Genomic DNA, 20,687 nt, shown 5'->3' on the forward strand with positions numbered 1-20,687 from the left:
TAATCTACTCCATAATGTTAGCTTTTATTATTTTATTTTATTCGACCTGTAAATATGTCAATAAGCATCTTAACCAAAGTTAAATATATGTGTAATAGCCAGTGAAAGCGTGAGGATATTTTTATATAATGAATTGATTTTTTTTTAATATCTCTCAGAAAGGAGAAAATAAATTCATATGCATAATTATGCAACAATTGGTCGAATGAGAATGTGGGAGGACAAAGGAGTAATATATTATACAACAACAATATACAAAGTGTGATCAAAGAGTACAGTGAATAATTAGAAACGAAGTAATAAGCTTACATGTAATTTTATTTCATCTCCTTCGAAGTACTGTCCTTGGCACTTATCCCAACGTTGAATCCATGACTGAAAGCATTTCTGGAAGGCTTCTTTTGGAATTGCGTTCAGCTGCTCTGTCGTGGCCCTCTCAATGTGAGGAATGGTGTCGAAACATTTTCCTTTAAGCACGGTTTTAATTTTGGGGAAGAGCCAGAAGTTGCATGGTACTATATCCAGAGAATACTGTGGATGTGGACAAACACCAACAGTTTATTGACCAAAAACTCTTGTTTATCAGTCAGAAATCGGGGAGCAAATTTCGCACACACTTTTCTCATTTACAAATTGGCGGTTAAAATGCTTTGCACGGACCCGTATTAGATGCTAAGTTCTTCGGTAACCTCTCGAATAGTTATTTTGTCTGTTTGAACAAACAATTTTTGCGACGTTTTGTACGTTTTCTTCTGTTTCTGAGGTTTATGGGCGTTCCGAATGCTGCCCATCATCTACCGACTCATTTCCTCTTTTAAATAGCTCATACTACTTGTAAACAACATTATCGCTATACACCAATTTCAACATTTCACGACTTTTTGGAACTTGTGTGCAACTTGAAACAGAACTTATGTTCACGCGTTATTCGAAATCCATGATGTGCGACAAACACGGTGAACAATCTTACTCTAGCGGACGCCAACTGTGACTCAGCGTCCGCTAGAGTAAGATTGTTCACCGTGTTTGTCGCACATCATGGATTTCGAATAACGCGTGAACATAAGTTCTGTTTCAAGTTGCACACAAGTGCCAAAAAGTCGTGAAATGTTGAAATTGGTGTATAGCGATAATAGGAACGTGTTCCAATTTGACGCTGTCTGTTTCAAGAGATCTGGCTATCGGACAAATTACATCAAATGGTTGTAGCATCAGTAGTTGCTGCTAAAACAAATTCGTTCACCGTATTTTTTGATCACACCTTGTAGAGATCCATTGTATGCTTTGTTTATTAATGTGAGTGTAAAACTGATAAATTTCTTTACAGTTTATTATATTCTTCAATATATCAATCTGTCGTGTAGCCTCGACATGTATTTTTTTTAATACCCAAGTGCGTCAATAACAGGATTTGTCATGTGTTTTCTACTTTTAAGTACATGTTTTAAATGTATTATGATCATCATAAAATTGTATTTATTAAAAGGCAACTTTATGCTGAGTTGGCAACACTGCTTTTAACCACCATCGCTATATTTACCCAGTATAATAATATTCAGTAAGTTGCAATTCGACTACTGCAGCATTTCCAACTACTGCAGTATACACGGTTAATGGCCCATACTTCTGTTATGTCCAGTTTTGCATCAAGTGAGTTTATGCTAGTGATTAGTGTTCATGTTTCGCAATCGCACGGTTCTTTGTTTGACCATTCTAACAAGTTTCTCCACACTTTTTCTCAAAAGTTATACTACGCGAATACCGGGAAGGAACCTAGACTCTGCCAGTACCTTCTTATTTTCTTTCTCTTGTGTTATTGATGTTGATTATTAATGATTCTAACCTCCAAGGCCGTATCTAAAAGTTTCGTTCTGGAGAAAATTATAATTGAGTTCCAAGCTGATCGAAATGCTCGTCACACTGACAAGATGTGTTATTTCGTGTTACATACTTGCCATCTTCAACAAAGATAATTTCACTTTTTAATTAGTTCAATCAGAGTTTACACTGAAATTCAGGTATTGATTTTCCTGAATTCCTATGATTAAGTAAGTAAATTTTCTCTGATCTCTGTCATTTATGGTGAGATTAAGAAAACAAATTATAAATCAGCTCTGGTATATCTGCCTTTGGCTAATAGGACAGCAGCAAGCGATGAAACCTTGGTAGATGACGGGAGGGATACCCAATAATGTAATGAGAATGGATTTGAATAGTGTGCTGGGAATTGGATTACTCGTTGCTCGTTACTAAATATGATTTACGTCTTTGAATTTTATAGTTTTTTTTTTTTTAATGAAATTTATATATAGTATATAGTCCATTAATAATTTATTGCGACATTGTTACAGTGAAGGTTAGTCCAGAACTCAAAATTTGTGAAAGAATACCGTTTAAGAGTTAATAAAGGACTTCTTAGCTGCGTTAACTTTTGGAGTAGAAAGATGGTCATATCATACAGTGTGTTTCAAAATTCCTATTAGTCGATGTCAAGGAAGGACGAAGTCGATTTCGTTTCTGAGTTTCGATATATATTGGACAACCAACTTTTAACCACACTGTACAACCACTATTGCGTTTAAGTAAGTAGTATGAATTTTTAGAAAGGTATACTTGAATTAACCATTTTAGGATTTTATGAACTCGACGAAACGAATTTTTCATAACAGATAAAAATACTCGAATAATCTACCCAGCAAAAATACATCAGTATGAAGAATTCCTGGTGCAACATAGAAGTTAAAACAACGAAATACCAGCACGGGGATACGTAAATCAAAATAAAACAGAAACGAAAGATATTTCTATAGTAATTATGCATTTATTGTATCTGGCGATTACAACTTTAAATATGGCCGACCTCGACCTTGACGAGTAATTTTCTTCTTTTCTCTGAAGCTTGAAGATAACATGACAGTCTCGAAAGCTTGGAAGTGTGTGTGTCTATAACTAAAGTTTTAGATGCATTTTGAATTATTGTAAATCTATCTATTAAAATGCTACAATAGCAATTAAAAGCGCCTGAGCTCCAACCTATAACTTTGGCTTTCAAATCTTTTATTTACGGTTGTGTGTGATTTCACGTTTAACAGACAAACATTTTAAGTATTTGTACTTTAAATAGTCTAAATTAGTTAACTATATCTTTTTCATAAAGTTTATGATATAAAATTATTGTTCAAAGCCTTTGTATTTTAATTAGCCTTCTCTAAAAATCAATGCATGTGAATTGTGCTTCCATCTTCCGAGTTCTTTTAAACTATGTTTATATATTGTGGTCAATCCTTTCGACAATGAGATCTCGGAAACTACAGGCTCTAGAAAGATGACGTTTTCACTGATCGATTGGAAATTTTGCGTAGATTGTCCAGTTCTAATTGAATATTAAAAAAAAAAAAAAAAAAAACATGGCCATTATTTCCTTATTACATGTTTTTAGGGTACACTGGAAGCGTTGAAATTAAAAAAAAAAAAAAAAACTAAAAATCATATCCTATGCGTTATACATTCCAACACAACAACGTTGTATATTGGGGTTGTATGTCTCAGGCGTTTGTTCCATGGCCAAATAATAATGAAAAAGGAAGGATAACCATTTCTCGAGTCTAAGATAAATCTTTATTTTTTGAGTGTTTTGCCCAATGAACACCATATATAACTGACATAATTAATTGTATATGTAATGTATTTGCTTATTATATACTGCATGCAAGAAGAAAGAAAACACTGGTCATACATGAATTAGAAATTCCAACCGGAAGTAGGCTCAAATCTTGCAAACGGTGGGAGATATTGAGAAAAAATAATCGAAAAAATCTCACCTTTATGATACCCCTTGCCAATTTTTATTTATTTATTTATTTATTTATTTATTTATTTATTAAGACTTCTTTCTCTTGTGTCTGTAAAGGGACATGTACATATGTTGTGAGGAATGAGAAGGAGATTTATGCTCATATGTGAATGATGCGCTATGTAGAGAGCGCAGGTTCAGCTAGTCTATATATTAAAATGCTAGGTTTATATGTTTGTCCGCAATCCTTTCCACAATGAGATCTCGAAAACCACATGCGTAGAAATGAGCCGTTTTCACTGATTGATTCCAAATTTTGTGTAGATTGTCGAGTTCTAATTGAATATTTCAAAAACATGGCCGTTATTTTTTATTATATTTTTTAGGAGTACACTTGAAGGAAGTCTTGAAATTAAGAAAAAAAATCATATCCTATGAGTTACACATTTCAACACAACATAGTTGTATACAGGGGTTGTATATGTCTCAGGCGTTTGTTTCATGGTCAAATAATAATGAAAAACGAAGGATAACCATTATTCCAGTCTATGATGGATCTTTATTGTTTGGAGTGTTTTGCCCAATGAACACCATACATCACACTGACATTATAATTAACTGTGTAATGTATTTGCTTATTATATACTGCATCGAAGAAGAAAGAAGGGTCATTCCATACGAATTCACCAGATGCATGTTGCTTCATAGTCACAGATTTGGCTGATTTTTTTTTTGTACTGAAAGGTAGTGTGGTCTAAGTAACAGAAATGCAATATGAGAACTTTTTAATAGATACTGCGGAAAATACAGGGTGTTCAAAAAGTGACGAATTTCTCCAAATTGGCCGTTTCTGAAAAACACCCTACGACAGAAAAAGAGCCATATCTCAACAACTATTTGACCAATTGTAATGATTTTGGTCTTGTTTGAAAATGGAAGGTCTGTACAAACCGAAGATGTTATTTTTGCATGCGTAACTCCAAAAATCTCAGAAAAATCTTGTGAACTAGACAAAAATACTAACCAAAATAACACTCGAAATGACAATTTTTTAAATGGTGAATCCCAGGTGATAAAACAAAATAATTTGGTACATCACCTTACCAATACATACACAATAACATAAATAAAAATTAAAAAGGTATTATTTCTGACAATGAAATTATCACAATTTTATTGTACCCTTACCTGGTTGCTGTCTGACGCTTTAAAAGAGTCCATATTTCTGCAAACACAACACATGTCACAAATTGAACAGTTCTAGCACACCAGAAGATATGTGGAAGTACGTCACTACTGTGTAAAAATTAACACTCACATAATAGAAGGCAAAATGCTCCAATTATACATCGTTATGAACAAGGATATAACATAATAATCACAGTATGTCCAAAAAAGACAATGGTGTGAAGGTACAGCATGTAGAAGCTCCTACCGAGAAATACTTACAAATACTGCTTCTGGAAGAGGGAAACGATATTGGCAGTATCTTCTGCACTGATGTAATATGTTCGTCCTGTTGATGTGATGGGAACATTGATGATCTTCAAGACATGGCCTGTGAGGATCCAGCATGTGTCAGGAGTTGAGGGCCAGGTGTAAGACATAGATGGACCATTAGGATGCATGAACTGTACTTTTACATCACCATTTTCTTGTGAAACATCAATGATCTTTCCCAACCACCATTTTCCACGATAAACACAAGCTACGTACTGCTCTACTTGTAACTCAGTAACTTGTGACTGTACATGCTCCCTTTTACCCAAGTGTACATTGTGTGAATGAAGAGAACCAGAAACTCTGTGCACTTGAATTGTTAGTGAATTCGGTATGGGGATGAAACTATGATAGTGCCTGATACCACGAATTGGCTGTGTATTAGTGTACCTTTTCTCCAGAGCAATGGAAGAAGCAGATATTTCTGATGATGAAACATACAATATTTTGATGCCAGTGATATTCTTGTCTGCATAATTGAAGAGATCTTCAGATATCATATTATCTCTTGGGTGTTTAAGACTGTTGTGAGTAGCCATTCACCGATACCATCACATGCCGTTTTTCCATGGCTTGTGCCAAAGAAATGCCACTCCGCCATTGTGCCATGATCTTCCAGATGGTAGCACAAATTTGTGAGGTTTTTGTAATTTTTATACTGTGCTGCTAAGCCGTCACTGAAATACAAAATATGGGCCACTTCCGGAACAACTTTTCTAATATGAGCAACAATGTGTTTCTGAAATGACCAAAATGTATTTGTATCATGCTGCAAGCAGTCACTTATTACGCACATACAGAGGTGACAGACAGACCCAGAAGCATCTCTGTAATAGACCAGAAACGGATGAACTGTAGCTTGACAAGTACTCCAATGAAAACTCTGAATGGAATCCTGAATTACAACGGAATAATTTTCAGAGAAATCAGCAATAATGATAACTGTTTCTTGTGTTATGTTTTCCCTTGATATTTGCAAAAAAGTGCTCTGACATTTAGAAATGAAGTGATGAACTGTAAGTTTTGAAAGATTGGTAACCAGTTTGTCAATAAAGTCATCCCATGGCTGTTCTATGCATGCAATAGTTGATCTGTCCGTTTCTTCCCACTGGTAGTACTTTATAGTATCTACAAGGTTAAACATTTCGGATTGCAGCAGTTCCGACTTGACAAACTCTTCTGATGGACAGTTTTTGCAGCGATGAATCATGCATTCTTCATTCTCTAATGTACAAACCAATTTTTGGAGCATACCCTTATAATCTTGTATGTGTATGGCTTGTAGCATCAGCTTGACATTTTGATGATATTTACATACACAAACAGAATGTATTCCATGGCTTACAGTGGTCACACACTCCTTGGGACGTAACTGGCAAAATTTAGAAAATCCCATTTTTTCTGTTGGATGCTTTTCCTTAAAATATGTAAAGATTTCCTTCAAGTTGAACAATAACAGCCTCTTCTGTTTCAATTCCCTCCCATTCTCAGGCGGCACAGACACACAATCCTTTTTACCAGCACAAACTCGACTTATATCATCATGTAGATAAAATTCTTGAACACATTTTATAGTATCATTGCTTCACTTGCACCTTTTCTTTTGCCAGGTTTGGATAGAATACCTTCTGTGTTTCTGATCGTACGTGCTTGTTTAACCATGTATTCAGTTGTTTCAAAATATTCCATGAGTTAGGAACTAGAGTCAGTATTTGCACCTTATCCGGGATGGTAGATACAGCAAATTTTCTCCTGAGCCCCTCCATCAATGTGTCACAGTCTGAACATGTGGTAGTGCACGGCGTTGGAACACTGTGTAACTCATGAGGAGGAACATGTAATAGATCTGCTGCTGTTTGAACACATTTTGTACTTAAATCTAACAGTTTCTTTTTCATGTATGGTGTACGCCTTTTTCTGGATAGTTTCTTAACTTTGAGAGGTGAACACCCAACAGCAGTGAGGGAGGTGTTCAGTCCCTCCAAAGACGTACTTGGTTCAGAAAACTCTATATCTTCAGACTGTGAAGCACATGTATCTTGTTGCTCCGTTTTACCTGCAGTAAAAATATTTTGGTAGCATGTAATGCACACTTTCTGTCCTGGTGCAATGTTCAGATTTGTAAGATTGACTTCACACAACATTTTCAGTGTTATAGTTTTAAGAGATTTCTTTCGTGGTTTATGAGAATGCAAATTCAGAGGGTCACAGCATCTTCTTTGGTTATGTTCATATCTTGTGAGATATTCTATCTTGTGACGCTCACAAATATGTATTGAAGCAAAGTCACCTGTTTCATTCTGGACAAGTCTTGCTCTTAATTTAAGAAGTTCTTGGTTTTCTGCACTTAAACTAGACACAGAGTACAATGGCTCTATCTCCACATGCTCACCACTACAAAGGAAACAAGTCTCCATTTTTACCCACTCAGACAATGTCAACACTCACTATACTGTACAAGTTTGGAGTTGTTTCTCATGTAGCTAAGTAGTTTTGTTAATTACCCACAGATGGCAGAACTGAACAATGTACATTCTTCACATATTCAATAGATGGCTCTGATTCATCCAAACCTGGGAAAAGAAAAGAAGCAAGTGTACGCCAAGATACTATAAGATGTATATATTTTATATATCCTTTATATATTTTAAGGAGAAACATTCACTAGAACATTATTAGATTTTCTAACTTTTGCCAGTTACGTTTCAAAGATTGTGTGGCCCTACATATAATCACAATGTCACGTTGATGCTGCAAACAATTCACATAAAGATTATAAGGATATGCTCCAAAAATTAATTAAAGGGAAACAAAAGAGTACATGTCTTTGCGAAAATACACTCTTCTAAAGCGTCAGACAGCAACCAGGTAAGGGTACAATAAAATTGTGATAATTTCATTGTCAGAAATAATACCTTTTTAATTTTTATTTATGTTATTGTGTATGTGTTGATAAGGTGATGTACCAAATTATTTTGTTTTATCTCCTGGGATTCACCGTTTAAAAAATTGTCATTTCGGGTGTTATTTTGGATAGTGTTTTTTGTATATTTCGCAAAATTTTTCTGAGATTTTTGGAGTCACGCATGTAAAACTGACATTTTCGGTTTGTACAGACTTTCCACTTTCAAAAAAGACCAAAATCATTACAATTGGTCAAATAGTTGTTGAGATATGGCTCTTTTTCTGTCGTAGGGTGTTTTTCAGAAACGGCCAATTTGGAGAAATTCGTCACTTTTTGAACACCCTGTATTTTCCGCAGTATCTATTTAAAAACTCTCATATTGCATTTCTATTACCTAGACCACACTACCTTTCAGTACAAAAAAAATCAGCCAAATCTGTGACTATGAAGCAACAAATGTTCCTTCAATCTGGTGAATTCATATGGAATGACCCAGAAAACACTGATTATACATGAATTATAAACTCCAACCGGAAGTAGGCTCAAATCTTGCGAACGGTGCGAGATATTGAAGAAATCTCCCCTTTATGATACTCCTTGCCGACTTTTATCAAGATGTCTTTCACTTGTGTCTGTAAAGGGACATGTACAGATGTTGTGAGGAATAACAAGGAGATTCATGCTCATATGTGAATGATGCGCTGTGTAGAGTGCGCAGGTTCAGCTAGTGTTACATTAATTTTATGCATATCGTCTTTACGCATTTTAAACTTACCGTCTCTTTCAGTTGGCGTACGGCATTTTGGGCATGGCTTTGTGATTACTTTGATTGTTACTTTACTTGCGTCATCCCATCGAGCCTGGAAAATATATAACAGACATAAAAAGAACTGCATTAAACATAAAGTAGTGATTTATACAGGTCTTAAAGCAGGGGCGGATCCAGGACCGACTTCTTGAGGGGGGGAGGGGCGATGGGTTGTCATAGTGCTACTTTTATGGGTTCCAAACTTTGGGATGGGTTTATTTATATATATAAAATAAGAAAGTTTGCCCTTCTGGGGGGGACGATCGCCCCGATCGCCCCCCCCCTCTAGATCCGCCCCTGTCTTAAAGTACTATTTTACAATTATAAACAGATTCAACGTAAAAAAATTTTGTTTTATTGATGTCACATAACAGATTTCGTCATACTTCTCCAAATCTAAACTTAACCTCACGCTCTTTCTAATCATCTCAGCCTCAAACTGATCTCTATTCATTCGACTTCAAATTTATATCTTCCTATCCTCGGAACTTCAATTTAAAATGAAGTTATATATATTTCTATCTACAATAATACCTTAAATATTTGGCGTTTCATCGAATTTTATGGATTTAAAATTATTCAACTTGTATTTGGAAAATTTTAAACTATTTTCAAAGATACATATTAACGAAAGGAGGAAACAACAGATTTTTAATACATTAAACCCTCTATGGGCGAGAAATCAACGATACACAAATTGATTATTGAATTCGAGTTTGCACTCTTTGTGTATATTTTCGAAGTGTTAGTAGAAGAGATGCAAAACAAAATAAAACATGGATGAAGTACGGAAAATGATATAAATTTACATATTTGTATTTGTAAAAATTTCAGGAACTACGGAAATTATCAATTGCAAAATTTGATTACATTTTTGTAGTAGTTCAATATTAGGCTACCTTTAAAAACCTATTGCAAGAAAATAAAGTTTCTTTTAGTTTTTATTCAGGATATTTATTCGAGAAGCTGAGTTTTGATTATGTTATGCATCTTATTCAGATTCACATTAGTACGTTGTAGGAATAGAAGAATTTCAAGCATGCAACGAAAAATTCTTAACAGAAATCACACAGTAACGTTATAATATGTAAAGGTTGTAAATAAAAATACTCTACGAGGAAAGGAAAATCAGGTAGCGTGTTGATCGATAAAAATGTAGGGAAGGCTGGCAACCCTATTTACGTGATTGGAGGTCAGTCAATATGGCGCTGAAACCTGACTTTCCTCAGTTACTGCTCTTTTATTTGATATTTTTCTTCATGCTTCTTCGCCCCCTTGTTAGATGGAACATTAGTGAAAGTACTTCCAAGTGACTTTTATGTAATTGGTAATACAGTGCTTTTATCCAATATATGGTACGTTGTTTAGATTTAATTGGTAATGCGATATAAAATATCGTTGTCACTGGAAATATTCCTCCGCCTCCTAAAGTAGACTAACGATACTCATCATCTTCCGCTAACCTCTTAATCTTTATGTACGATTTCCCTGTCTTGATATCGTCCATTAATTGTAGTCTCCTTCGCCCTCTCCCTCTCTTTCCTGCCACCATACCCTCTAGCACATTCCTCATGATACAGTTCCTTCTTATTCAATGTCCCAACCAGTTTCTCTTCCTCTTATCTAAAATTGTCCTTCTCTCAATATTTTCGAATAAACAGTTAGGTGATTATAACTAAATTTCTAGAATGTAAAATAGCGGATCACTTATGTTATCAGCTAGTTAATATACTGAATACGTATGTCTCTAGTGGAATATTCTGTACGAAATGTACACTATTTCATTATTTATGACTTTTTAAAAGTGAATTTCAAGTTAAAAATTGAAACTTTTAGGTCCTTATAGAACACTGAGGTTACAAAGGAAGGGTGGGGCACCGAACCACGATCGGGACTTGAACCCAGTGCAATTGGCGGGGTTCCCAGACCATTAATACAAAATAATCCTCACAAGGCCACGTTGATTCAGGAGTAGAGCGCTCAATTCTTGCGCGTGGAGTTCCCTGGTTCGATCCCAGCTCCGCCAAGTGGGCTTTGTGGTGGACAAACACCGTGTGCCTGTTTTTTTTTAGGTTCTCCCGTTTTACTCCCATTCTCGTTATTTCACCATTATCATCCATCTCATCATCATCGTCGTCAAAGGATCAACCCACACAATATAAGCCGTTCCCCCCCACATGATCTCGCTTTCAAAAGAACTACATTACAATACCACGCCACTGGACCTTATCTACTGCTGGTCCTTAATAAGCATTACAGCCTTTAAACCACTTATTACTGTTGTGATTCGTTATATGAAGCATGACATGAGTAAATAAGAAGCAATGAAGACACATTCGATAAACTACATGAATACATTCACCACAACTAATATACGAGGCATGTTTTTTTTTAAAGTAGGTACTGTTTTAAAATTCGGCCGCTCAGTATCTCGCGTATGCGCACTGTGTACCTACATCTGTTGGGAAGCCACAGACAACAATTACGGAAACGTTTGACCGTGTTTACGTTTGTGAGTACTTAAAATGTCTCCGCCAATTAAGAATCCTGCCGAGTGTGAAATATGCGCTGTGGTTCGTTTTCTTAGTACTAAAGGCGTGAAAGCACCTGAAATTCATCGCCAGATTAGTAAAGTGTATGAAGAAAATATTATAAGCGATAGAATGGTACGGAACTGGGTTAAAGCTTTTAAAGATGGCCGCACGAATGTTCATGATGAGGAACGAAATGGGCGACCTTCTGTCAACACTGAAGACTTGATGCAGAAAGTTGGCGAAAAAGTGAAAGAGAACAGACGCTTTACGTTTTCGTCGTTGTAGTGAAAGAGAACAGACGCTTTACAATTTCGTCGTTATGTTATCGCTCATAATGTTTCCTCTATATACTTCACTAATCTAGCGATGAATTTCAGCCGTTTTCACGTCTTTACCACTAAGAAAACGAATCACAGCGCGTATTTCACAGTCGGTGGGATTCTCAATCAGCGGAGACATTTTAACTTCTCACAAATAAACGTAAATATTGTCGATTGTTTCAGTAATGGCATCTGCAACCTACCAACAGACAGGTAAACATCGCACATGCGCGGGATGCCAACCGAAGCGCTGCAGAGGTCGAATTTCAGAGGTACAAAACATGCCTCGTATATATATTAATACAATAAAAGAACAATGAAAATGTAACTAAAGACAGCAAGTGTAACCTACCTGTGCAGCACGATTTGGATCGACACTGTAACTGCTACCTGATGCAACAGCCGTGGATTCAGTCTCTGTGCATTCACCTATGTGGTAACCCTGCAGGCAATTTCTACAGAATACAAACTGCAAAACAACATTAATACATTATCATTATTATTATTATTATTATTATTATTATTATTATTATTATTATTATTATTATTAAACGTATTCACAACACTAAAAAGAGTATACTATCATTATTTCCTCCGCTAGAGTAAAACAAAAGGAAAAATGAAAGAAGAGTGAGAAACGTGAGAAGCGTCCAGGTGGGCGCTACGTTGGAAGTGAAATGAAATGAAATCTTTGAGTTTTACGTCCCACGATTATGCCGGTTAGGCTAAAGGAGACGGTAATTATGAGAAATGAATGAAATAGTGGAATGAAGAAAGTGGGAGAACCCCGAGAAAACCCACGCACACGGTGTTTGTTCACCGCAAAGTTCCCTTGACGGGAGCTGGGATCGAACCCGGGACCCCAAGCACAAGAGGTGAACGCTCTACCACTGAGCCACCGCGGTCACGTTGGAAGTGTCACATGGTCACATAAGTTTAGTAGGGGAACATAAAATTGGGAAGACCAGAAAACAATATAAACATGATCACACACGCTAAAAATAGTAAACTACAAGCGCTTTTCCTCCCCTTTACGCTTGATGACGCTTTTTAGAGAAAGTACTTATACTGTACCTTTTCAATTATGTGTGTATACTACTTTCTAGTAACTAATTGATTTTCTATTCCTACTAAAGATTCCTTTCTTTCAATAAGCTATTTGTACTCACTTGTAACTTTTAAATAATCGACCAGAAACGTTGAAATTCTGGACCACGCAAATATCGGCAGGGATGCATTGCTTTTCATACTCTGCGATACCAACAGATCAATAGTATTGTCAAATCAAGCATAAAGTTACATTTTTTTAAATGACCCTACATACTTACAAACTACATGTTAAACGGAAACTTACAATACCACATTTGCTTTTCTGTTCTACTTCTATCCAGCTGTAGGTAAGCTAAAGTCGCGACTTCAAAAATACCAGCCAAGCTGCGCCCAGCACCTCACCCTCTAAGTAGTTGGTCCTGAACCAATTAATAAGAAAGCGTGGTGAGACCGTTTAAACAAAGCGGAATTCTGTAGAACGTTGAAACCTTGTGTCACGAAGTGCTATTCTCCATTCATTGACACACTCCACCAAGAAAGGTAACGTTTTATGTCTTTGAATAAAATTTAAATTTTTTACTCACTGAACCCAACAGCTTCTAAAGAAATTACGAAAGATCTGTAAGACCAACAAAATGTGCAAGTTAAAGGAAAGCCTCTAGCACAATAATATAGACACGGTATAATAAAAATCATACCTATAGGCAGCTGCATGTATTACGGAGAGAAACGTTATGTTGCTATTTACATCACTAGTTTCATTTTCAAAACAATTTTCGAAATCACTTAAGACCTTTATATTTAAAATTTGGTCAGAAAAGATATTATGTTGTTCTTCTGTAAATGTTGGTAAATATATGGAGGAGACTTATTGTTTTAAAATTTCTATTCCAAAAAAGTTCCCTGTAGGAAGAAACGGAAATCAACATGTCTTTTTAAAAAAAAGTTGCCTCCCCCCTTCTCTCTTTGTTTCTCTGCGAATTTATTACTTTTATCGTGTATACGTTTCAACTGTTATGCACAAAGACAAGAGTCTAGAAACATATATTCGTACTTCGATATTTCATAAAATCTATTTATGTATTAGTATAAAATAAATAAATAAAAAGATGATTGCCGTAAGTTAAAAAGGAAAGAACAGAAAATCTACACAAATACTAACCGAAATTTTCTCCTTGAAAGATTGTTTAAAATAGTTTCCTACGAGGGTATTTCGAAAAGTTTCCGCTGAAGTATCGCACCACTAGTAATAAATCTTACATGGCATATAGTGCCATCTATGGAAGAAGAATGTATTAATATCAATTGTCTAGATGCGTCAGTTTGTTGGAGGCAGTCATTTTAGTCAGTTGCTGTGCGATTGCGCTCGTACCTCATGACAGTGTTCCAGTCCATACGGATGTTGTCTGCAACATATAACAAAGTTGCGAGAAACTCGGTTTGGCCAAAGAGGAAATTCATGCGGCAATTAATACGAAAGATGGATTTTTTTTTTTTTTTTTTTGAACAAGAAATATATATTTCAACAAAAAAGTAAATATAGATAACAGTACTATAGTCTAACAAACAAAACGACTGAAAATAATATATGAATTTATCTGCTATTTTGATCCGTTGAAAGTAATCAATCAACAGGTCACAAATTGTTGGTTTATACTGTACCCAGTTACAGAAGCAAGTTATTCAACTTCCGATAACTACAAGACTAGAAATACTTGCCTGAAATCCACTGCAACTTAACACAAGGCACAATATTAATTTAATGAAGGATTAATTCCACTCAACTTAATACGGCACGAACTTCTCAGAATTCCCCAATTATAACACAAAATCTTCCCTTTTAAACCGATGGCTATCTAAACTTTCAACAGAAACAAAACAGGTTTCAATTTTTTTTTTTTTCACAAATTGCCTATCTTCAGAATCAAACCAGCCATTAATTTCACTTAATCCAATTAGATTATTAAATTTATACAGGTCAACAAGTCCAAAAGAATAAATTTTCAATCACAAGGTTCCAAATTTAATATCCAGTTACATTAGACGATCCAACTTGTAATCAATCCCTGTGTGAACGGGGCAATATTCCCAGTTCCCAAGACCCTTACGGAGGGCAGCACTGTTAAGATAATCACCAGGTAACTCAGGAATGACCCGTAAGACAGCACCACAAACGACAGGCAAGGAAACTTCTAAGACTATACTATCGCAAGTTGTTACAAACATGATTACATATGATCGAGAAGAAACATGCGAATTAAAACAACAAATTTAATCATGCAACAATTTGAACTTCAATAAATTAACATCCATTTTCCTCTTTCTTTTATTCATTTTACGAGGGCCATCCGGAAAGTGGTACCCATTTGCGCCGCATGAAGCGCCGACGACTCGGGGAGCCGCTGGGCAAGGTCAGACCGCGTCAGTTGCTGTCTGCCTGCTCTGTGCGAGGTTGCGTGACGCTAGCAGTGCCTGTATTGTGTCTGTGCTCGTTTATAATGATTAAACGAATTGAGAACCCCGCCAGTTGTGAAATGAGGGCCGTGATTAATTCTTAATGCACGAAACGTTTGACCTTGTGAAATTCATCGCCAATTAAAGGAGGTGTATGGAGACAATGCGATGGACGAGTCATCTGTTCGGCGCTGGTGTTGCAACTTCAACCTGGGAGGGGGGGGGGGGGGAGTACACACGACGACGAAGGTTGAGGGAGACCATCTGTTATTACAGACGAACTGCTGAGGTCAGTAGATGAATACGTGAGGAACGATCGGCGCGTCACAATTGATGAACTCTGTGAACATTTTCCTAATGTGTCTCGACTTTCTGGCGGGAAAAAGATATGACAGCGATGAAGAACTTAAACGAGGCGTGACTACGTATCTCAATACGCTGGCGGCGGAGGACTATGACGCTGAAATACAAAAACTCGTCACACGGTATGACAAATGCCTCAATTTGCTTGGTGATTATGTGGAGAAGTAGTGTAAAGTATGTTCTTTCCAATAAAAATGTGTATATTTGTTAATATGTACTACTGTGTCTATTGCACAAATGGGTACCACTTTCCGGATGGCCCTCGTATAACGAAGCAACTTTGTATCGTCACATATTGCCAAGGCAGCAGTGCTAAATCTGGGCTATAGGGTAGATGTTAAATCTTCTCGAAGCCAAGTCTTTCATTGTAACACTGGTAACAACAACTGTATAGACTGGAGCTATGTCGTGCAATTCAAATTACTACCTCCAAGAAACTGACCCAGATAGACAGTTGAAATTGTACTGGCTTTTTAGCACACGTCTTTGAGATGATACCAAAAGAGAAAACCACATAGGGCTAGATCTTGATGAGCGAAAGTGGTAGAAGTCTCCTCTCTTCCAATTCACCTGTCGCCAATAAATATTGCGTTGAAATAGGCTTCGTACAATTCAGGAAGAAAATTCATCTTGTTGAAAATAAAAATCTGGTTCATCAGCAAAAGATAACACAAAGCAGAAGAGGATCTTCAGCTATTTTATTGACTTCGCAAGTTCCGAAGTTCAGTCCCCTGGTAGAGAATGGAAGTAACACTACAAGTGCAAAATGATTCTATTGACATTTTAATCTCACTTATGGTGTTCAAGCTTCAATATATATACATATATAAATTCAAATTTTGTAACAACTTATAGAGTAGGCAGTTGTAGACCAGCAAATCCTATTAATATATAATTATCGACAATTAATATCATAGTACATACCCCACATCCATTAAGGCACTGTATTCGTCGACAATCTGGATCAGCGAGAATCCCCATTCCACACCCAGGCTGCGGACAAAATACTCCACCAGATTGTATTACGTATTCTTCGGCACCAAAACGTTGATACTGAGCATACTGAAAGGAAATTAGAATATTATACATAAATAGCTGAAAGCCCAGTGTTGCTACTATCCCACTGTGTTTATTATTATTATTATTATTATTATTATTATTATTATTATTATTATTATTATTATTATTATAAAAGTATACTGGCATAAAATACACTCGCCGCTACAGCTAAAATTACAGCGTTGACTTTTACTAAGCCTAACCTTTTATGCTTTATCTATGACAGATTCATAGAAAGAAAACTAAAAATTTAAAGAATTTAAACCATATTATTAAATAATGTAAGTAAAAGGCTAATAGTCTCCGCAAGAAACAAACCACATCACTAGGAAGTACTTTCATCTTCATCTTCAGCCTAGGCACACTTAGAAAAGGATTTAAACCATAGGAAAGAAATTATGGATAAGTAAAAGTGGTTAAAAAGAATTTTTAAAATATGCGAAGCAAAAATCTTGTCACTAGAAATACACATATGTTAATAGTAATTCACTTATCACTGTTGTTTACCTTTTTTATTATTATTATTACCTTCCAGATGGCGGAAATGAGTAATAAACACACTGCTCCAAATGGCATTTATGTCACCTTTATCTGAATTGAGTGTCGGTTTCTTCTTATGAATGTAATAAGCTTCTTTAATTTTCCATATCTATTTCTAGTGATAAGATTTTTGATTCGCACATTTTTAAAATCCTTTACCTATCCTTTTTCTTTTCTATGGTTTAAATCATTTTCGAAGTGTGCCTAGGCTGAAGATGAAGACTGTTCTTCGAAAATACTTCCTGGTGATGTGGTTTGTTTCTTGCGGAGACTATTAACCTTTTACTTACATTATTTCTAATTATTATCACCACTCGCAATACAGTCATATTATTAAATAATTACTTGAAATAATATAATGGGAATAGTGTTTAAAAAATATGAAACGAAATCTTCCAGTTTAACGTCCCACGATTATACCCTTTAGGCTAAGGGATACGGATGATTAAGACAAGTGAATGATAGAAGAATTGGTGGAATGACCATGTGGAAGGAAACGGGAACATCGAGAAAACCCAAGTACACACCATAAACTTACTTCTCGAATCGGATCGAATCAGAGACCCCACGCACCAGAGGTAAACGCTCTACCACTGAGAACCATCCCCCCCCCCCCCCTGAACAGTATTAATAGTGATTTTCTCGCAGTATTACATGGCGTAATTGTATTTTCTTTGTGCATTTATGATCACATCTTCCTTTGCTTTCATTTCAAAATTTTCCTAAGAAAGCGATGTGCAATTTTTTTGACAACTTTGCAGTTACGCTACTAACGAAATTTCTGTACAACATCCTACGCAGAGTGCACGCACATGTGCTGTCAGAGCTGCCAGATGTAAGTTTTTTTTTTTTTTTATAATTTGTAATGCGAATAGGAAGTACTATATCATGATTTGAGAATAAGTACTTGTGGGTAATGGAACTAACAACATAAGCATATGAAATTCATTTTCTTATCAAATATTATAAAATTTGTATATACTTGATACTAATGAAACGTTAGTAACAATTCAATATATTTACATTTTAATGTAATACTATAAGAAATAGATTTTACAGAAATTTTAGTTTTTTCTATGTCTGTCTTCATACTCCCTAATACACTCAATTGGATCAAATCACGTTATAACAAGGATTAAGAACACAGTCGGTCTAGTCTTTTATTGATTCAATTATATATCGATATATGGATAATTGGCTCCTCTTGTTCCGAATAAAACCCTGGCCCCACAAGAAAAGAAGAAAAGGAAAGGAAGAAAAATTTAAAATACTTGAAAATAACTTAAAAATGCCATTATTCAGTGTAAATTTGAGAACTTTAAAGTGACGGTGGGGTTCTGATTCCCAATGTTCTCTTTTGTAACGTCCCTGAAATGAATAATCTCTTAACTCGTAGGATTTAAAAACACACCAATTTTCTTCGACCAATTTATATGTAAATTAATAAATTTAATAATTTTAATACTACACTTTAGTCCCAACTAGTTTTCTGAACCTTGTGCCTGTTCTCTAGTACACTTAATGATAACTTGTGCGAGGTCTTAAAACTTCGTACTTGAGATCTTAATATCCGGAGATCCTGAGTTTACGAATGTGAATACAGTTTTTCCTATTGATTGATTGTAAACGGCCATTCGAGCCGTAGTCTTCTAGGATATGTTAAATTAGCTGTTTAGCACATCTTCCAAGAAATATACGGTACTCTGTTCAACAGTTTTGAATGCCATTCAAATTTTGTCCAATTTTAATTGGATCGTGTTCTTCAAACCTTTTGTTTAAGTTTTATTGGATTGTAATGATGAAAAATATCAAGCGTTGGTCACAAGATTTTGTTAAAGTGTTCACACATCAGAAAGTTTCTAATATCTCATTATATATTAAGTAACTTTATGACATTATAGTACTCATTATATATTAAGTACTATTATTATCATCAAGTATTTATCTGTGGTATTTAAATTTGAGAATTCAAATACGGTTAACAATGAATACGGTACTATATAACCAAAATTGCATTATACGTGAAAGCTTATTATCAATTTATGACTCCCTGCTCTTACTATAAAAAACATACACTCTGCGGAAATTATTGCATTCCATAATGAGACGATTAACTCTTATTCTTGTCTGATAGATATCTACATGTCAGTGGCAGCTGTATGTTTAGTCAAGAAAGCAGTATTTGTATAGGCAGAGTTTCTATTAAAATCATAGATACATTACTTTCATTTCACAAATAAAGAAGAAAACATTCGAATTAGCATGTGAATGATTTGGTACACTTGGCCCCCACAATTCACTTGGAATCAATAATAATTGTACAGTAAAATAAATAAATAAATAAAAAAATAAAAAAAATCTGAATACTGGCCAATTATTTTTCTGTAACCTTAAGAATTATTTAGTCTGACTCAGCGTCAAATTCTACACTGCTACAATAACACAAAATACTGCACAGTTTGAGAGAATTATGACCAATTTACATTTAGCCGTCTTTTTCTTTAAGCAGATATTTGTGAAAAGAGAAGAATAGGCTAAAGAAGGAACACGGTATGCTACTACCTCGTCATCCTTTAGAAGGCGAAAATGGTGTATTTCAGTGATTAGCGAATCTTCACATCCGGCAGGACAAGGAAGCGTGTAACCTAATTCTGGATGGCTAGAGAACCGTCTTTCTCTCAACCGAGATTGGCAATATGTTCGAAAGCAGTCTAAGCACGTTACATGACCAGCTTCACAGGGAAACACCAGCACAGGATTACTATATATAAACGAAACACACAAAAAATTAATTACAAATCTTTAGTAAATAATAGAAGCATATGATCATATCTCAAATTACTTAACAGGAAAACAATTAAAGAGGGCATGGAGGCTCACTTGTAGAGTGCTCACTGAAGCTAAGGGTTCCTGATTCGAACCCAGGCTAAGTAAATATGTGATGTACATCATTGTGTCCGTATGTTTTGTCGAGGTTCTGTTTCCTTCCACCCATTATTTCATCACTCACTTTCGTTAACAGCCTGACATACTAAATATAACAGAAAATATACCATTTTTCTTTCGTTTGTTTTTCATAAGTAAAAGGATATAACGAAATCCAACTTACTACAATCATAAATAATGTTAGTCTACAACAGAAAATATGAGCCTGAAGAATTTCCAGTGTTGCCATCCATACAAATTACAGTGTTGCTAGAATAACGATTCCCCCAAAATCTACGTCAAGGCAGCGACTACAGGAACGAACTCAACAGCATTTGATTACGTATTATGTTGTTTCGGTATCCTGTGAACTACTTTTTAGACAACATTATTATTTAATGAGTTGAGTTGATTTTGAGTTAACGTCCCGTTCAGC

At 35.5% G+C, this 20,687-nt stretch overlaps 1 protein-coding gene across 1 annotated transcript in view; it reads right to left on the bottom strand.

Annotated features, from left to right (window-relative positions):
• The window catches only part of LOC145686715 (E3 ubiquitin-protein ligase parkin-like), a 35,577-nt gene that overhangs the window by 3,342 nt on the left and 11,548 nt on the right, over positions 1 to 20,687 (bottom strand). The window contains exons 4-7 of the mRNA XM_081760298.1: positions 19,889 to 20,087; positions 16,652 to 16,789; positions 12,213 to 12,329; positions 8,974 to 9,058 (exon numbers count right to left, since the gene is read on the bottom strand). Coding sequence (XP_081616424.1) covers positions 8,974 to 9,058; positions 12,213 to 12,329; positions 16,652 to 16,789; positions 19,889 to 20,087 — 539 coding nt within the window. The remainder of the gene's footprint in view (positions 1 to 8,973; positions 9,059 to 12,212; positions 12,330 to 16,651; positions 16,790 to 19,888; positions 20,088 to 20,687) is intronic.

Source organism: Thermobia domestica, chromosome 5 (assembly GCF_964235325.1).
Source record: "Thermobia domestica chromosome 5, izTheDome1.hap1.1, whole genome shotgun sequence".
Classification (NCBI taxonomy): domain Eukaryota; kingdom Metazoa; phylum Arthropoda; class Insecta; order Zygentoma; family Lepismatidae; genus Thermobia; species Thermobia domestica.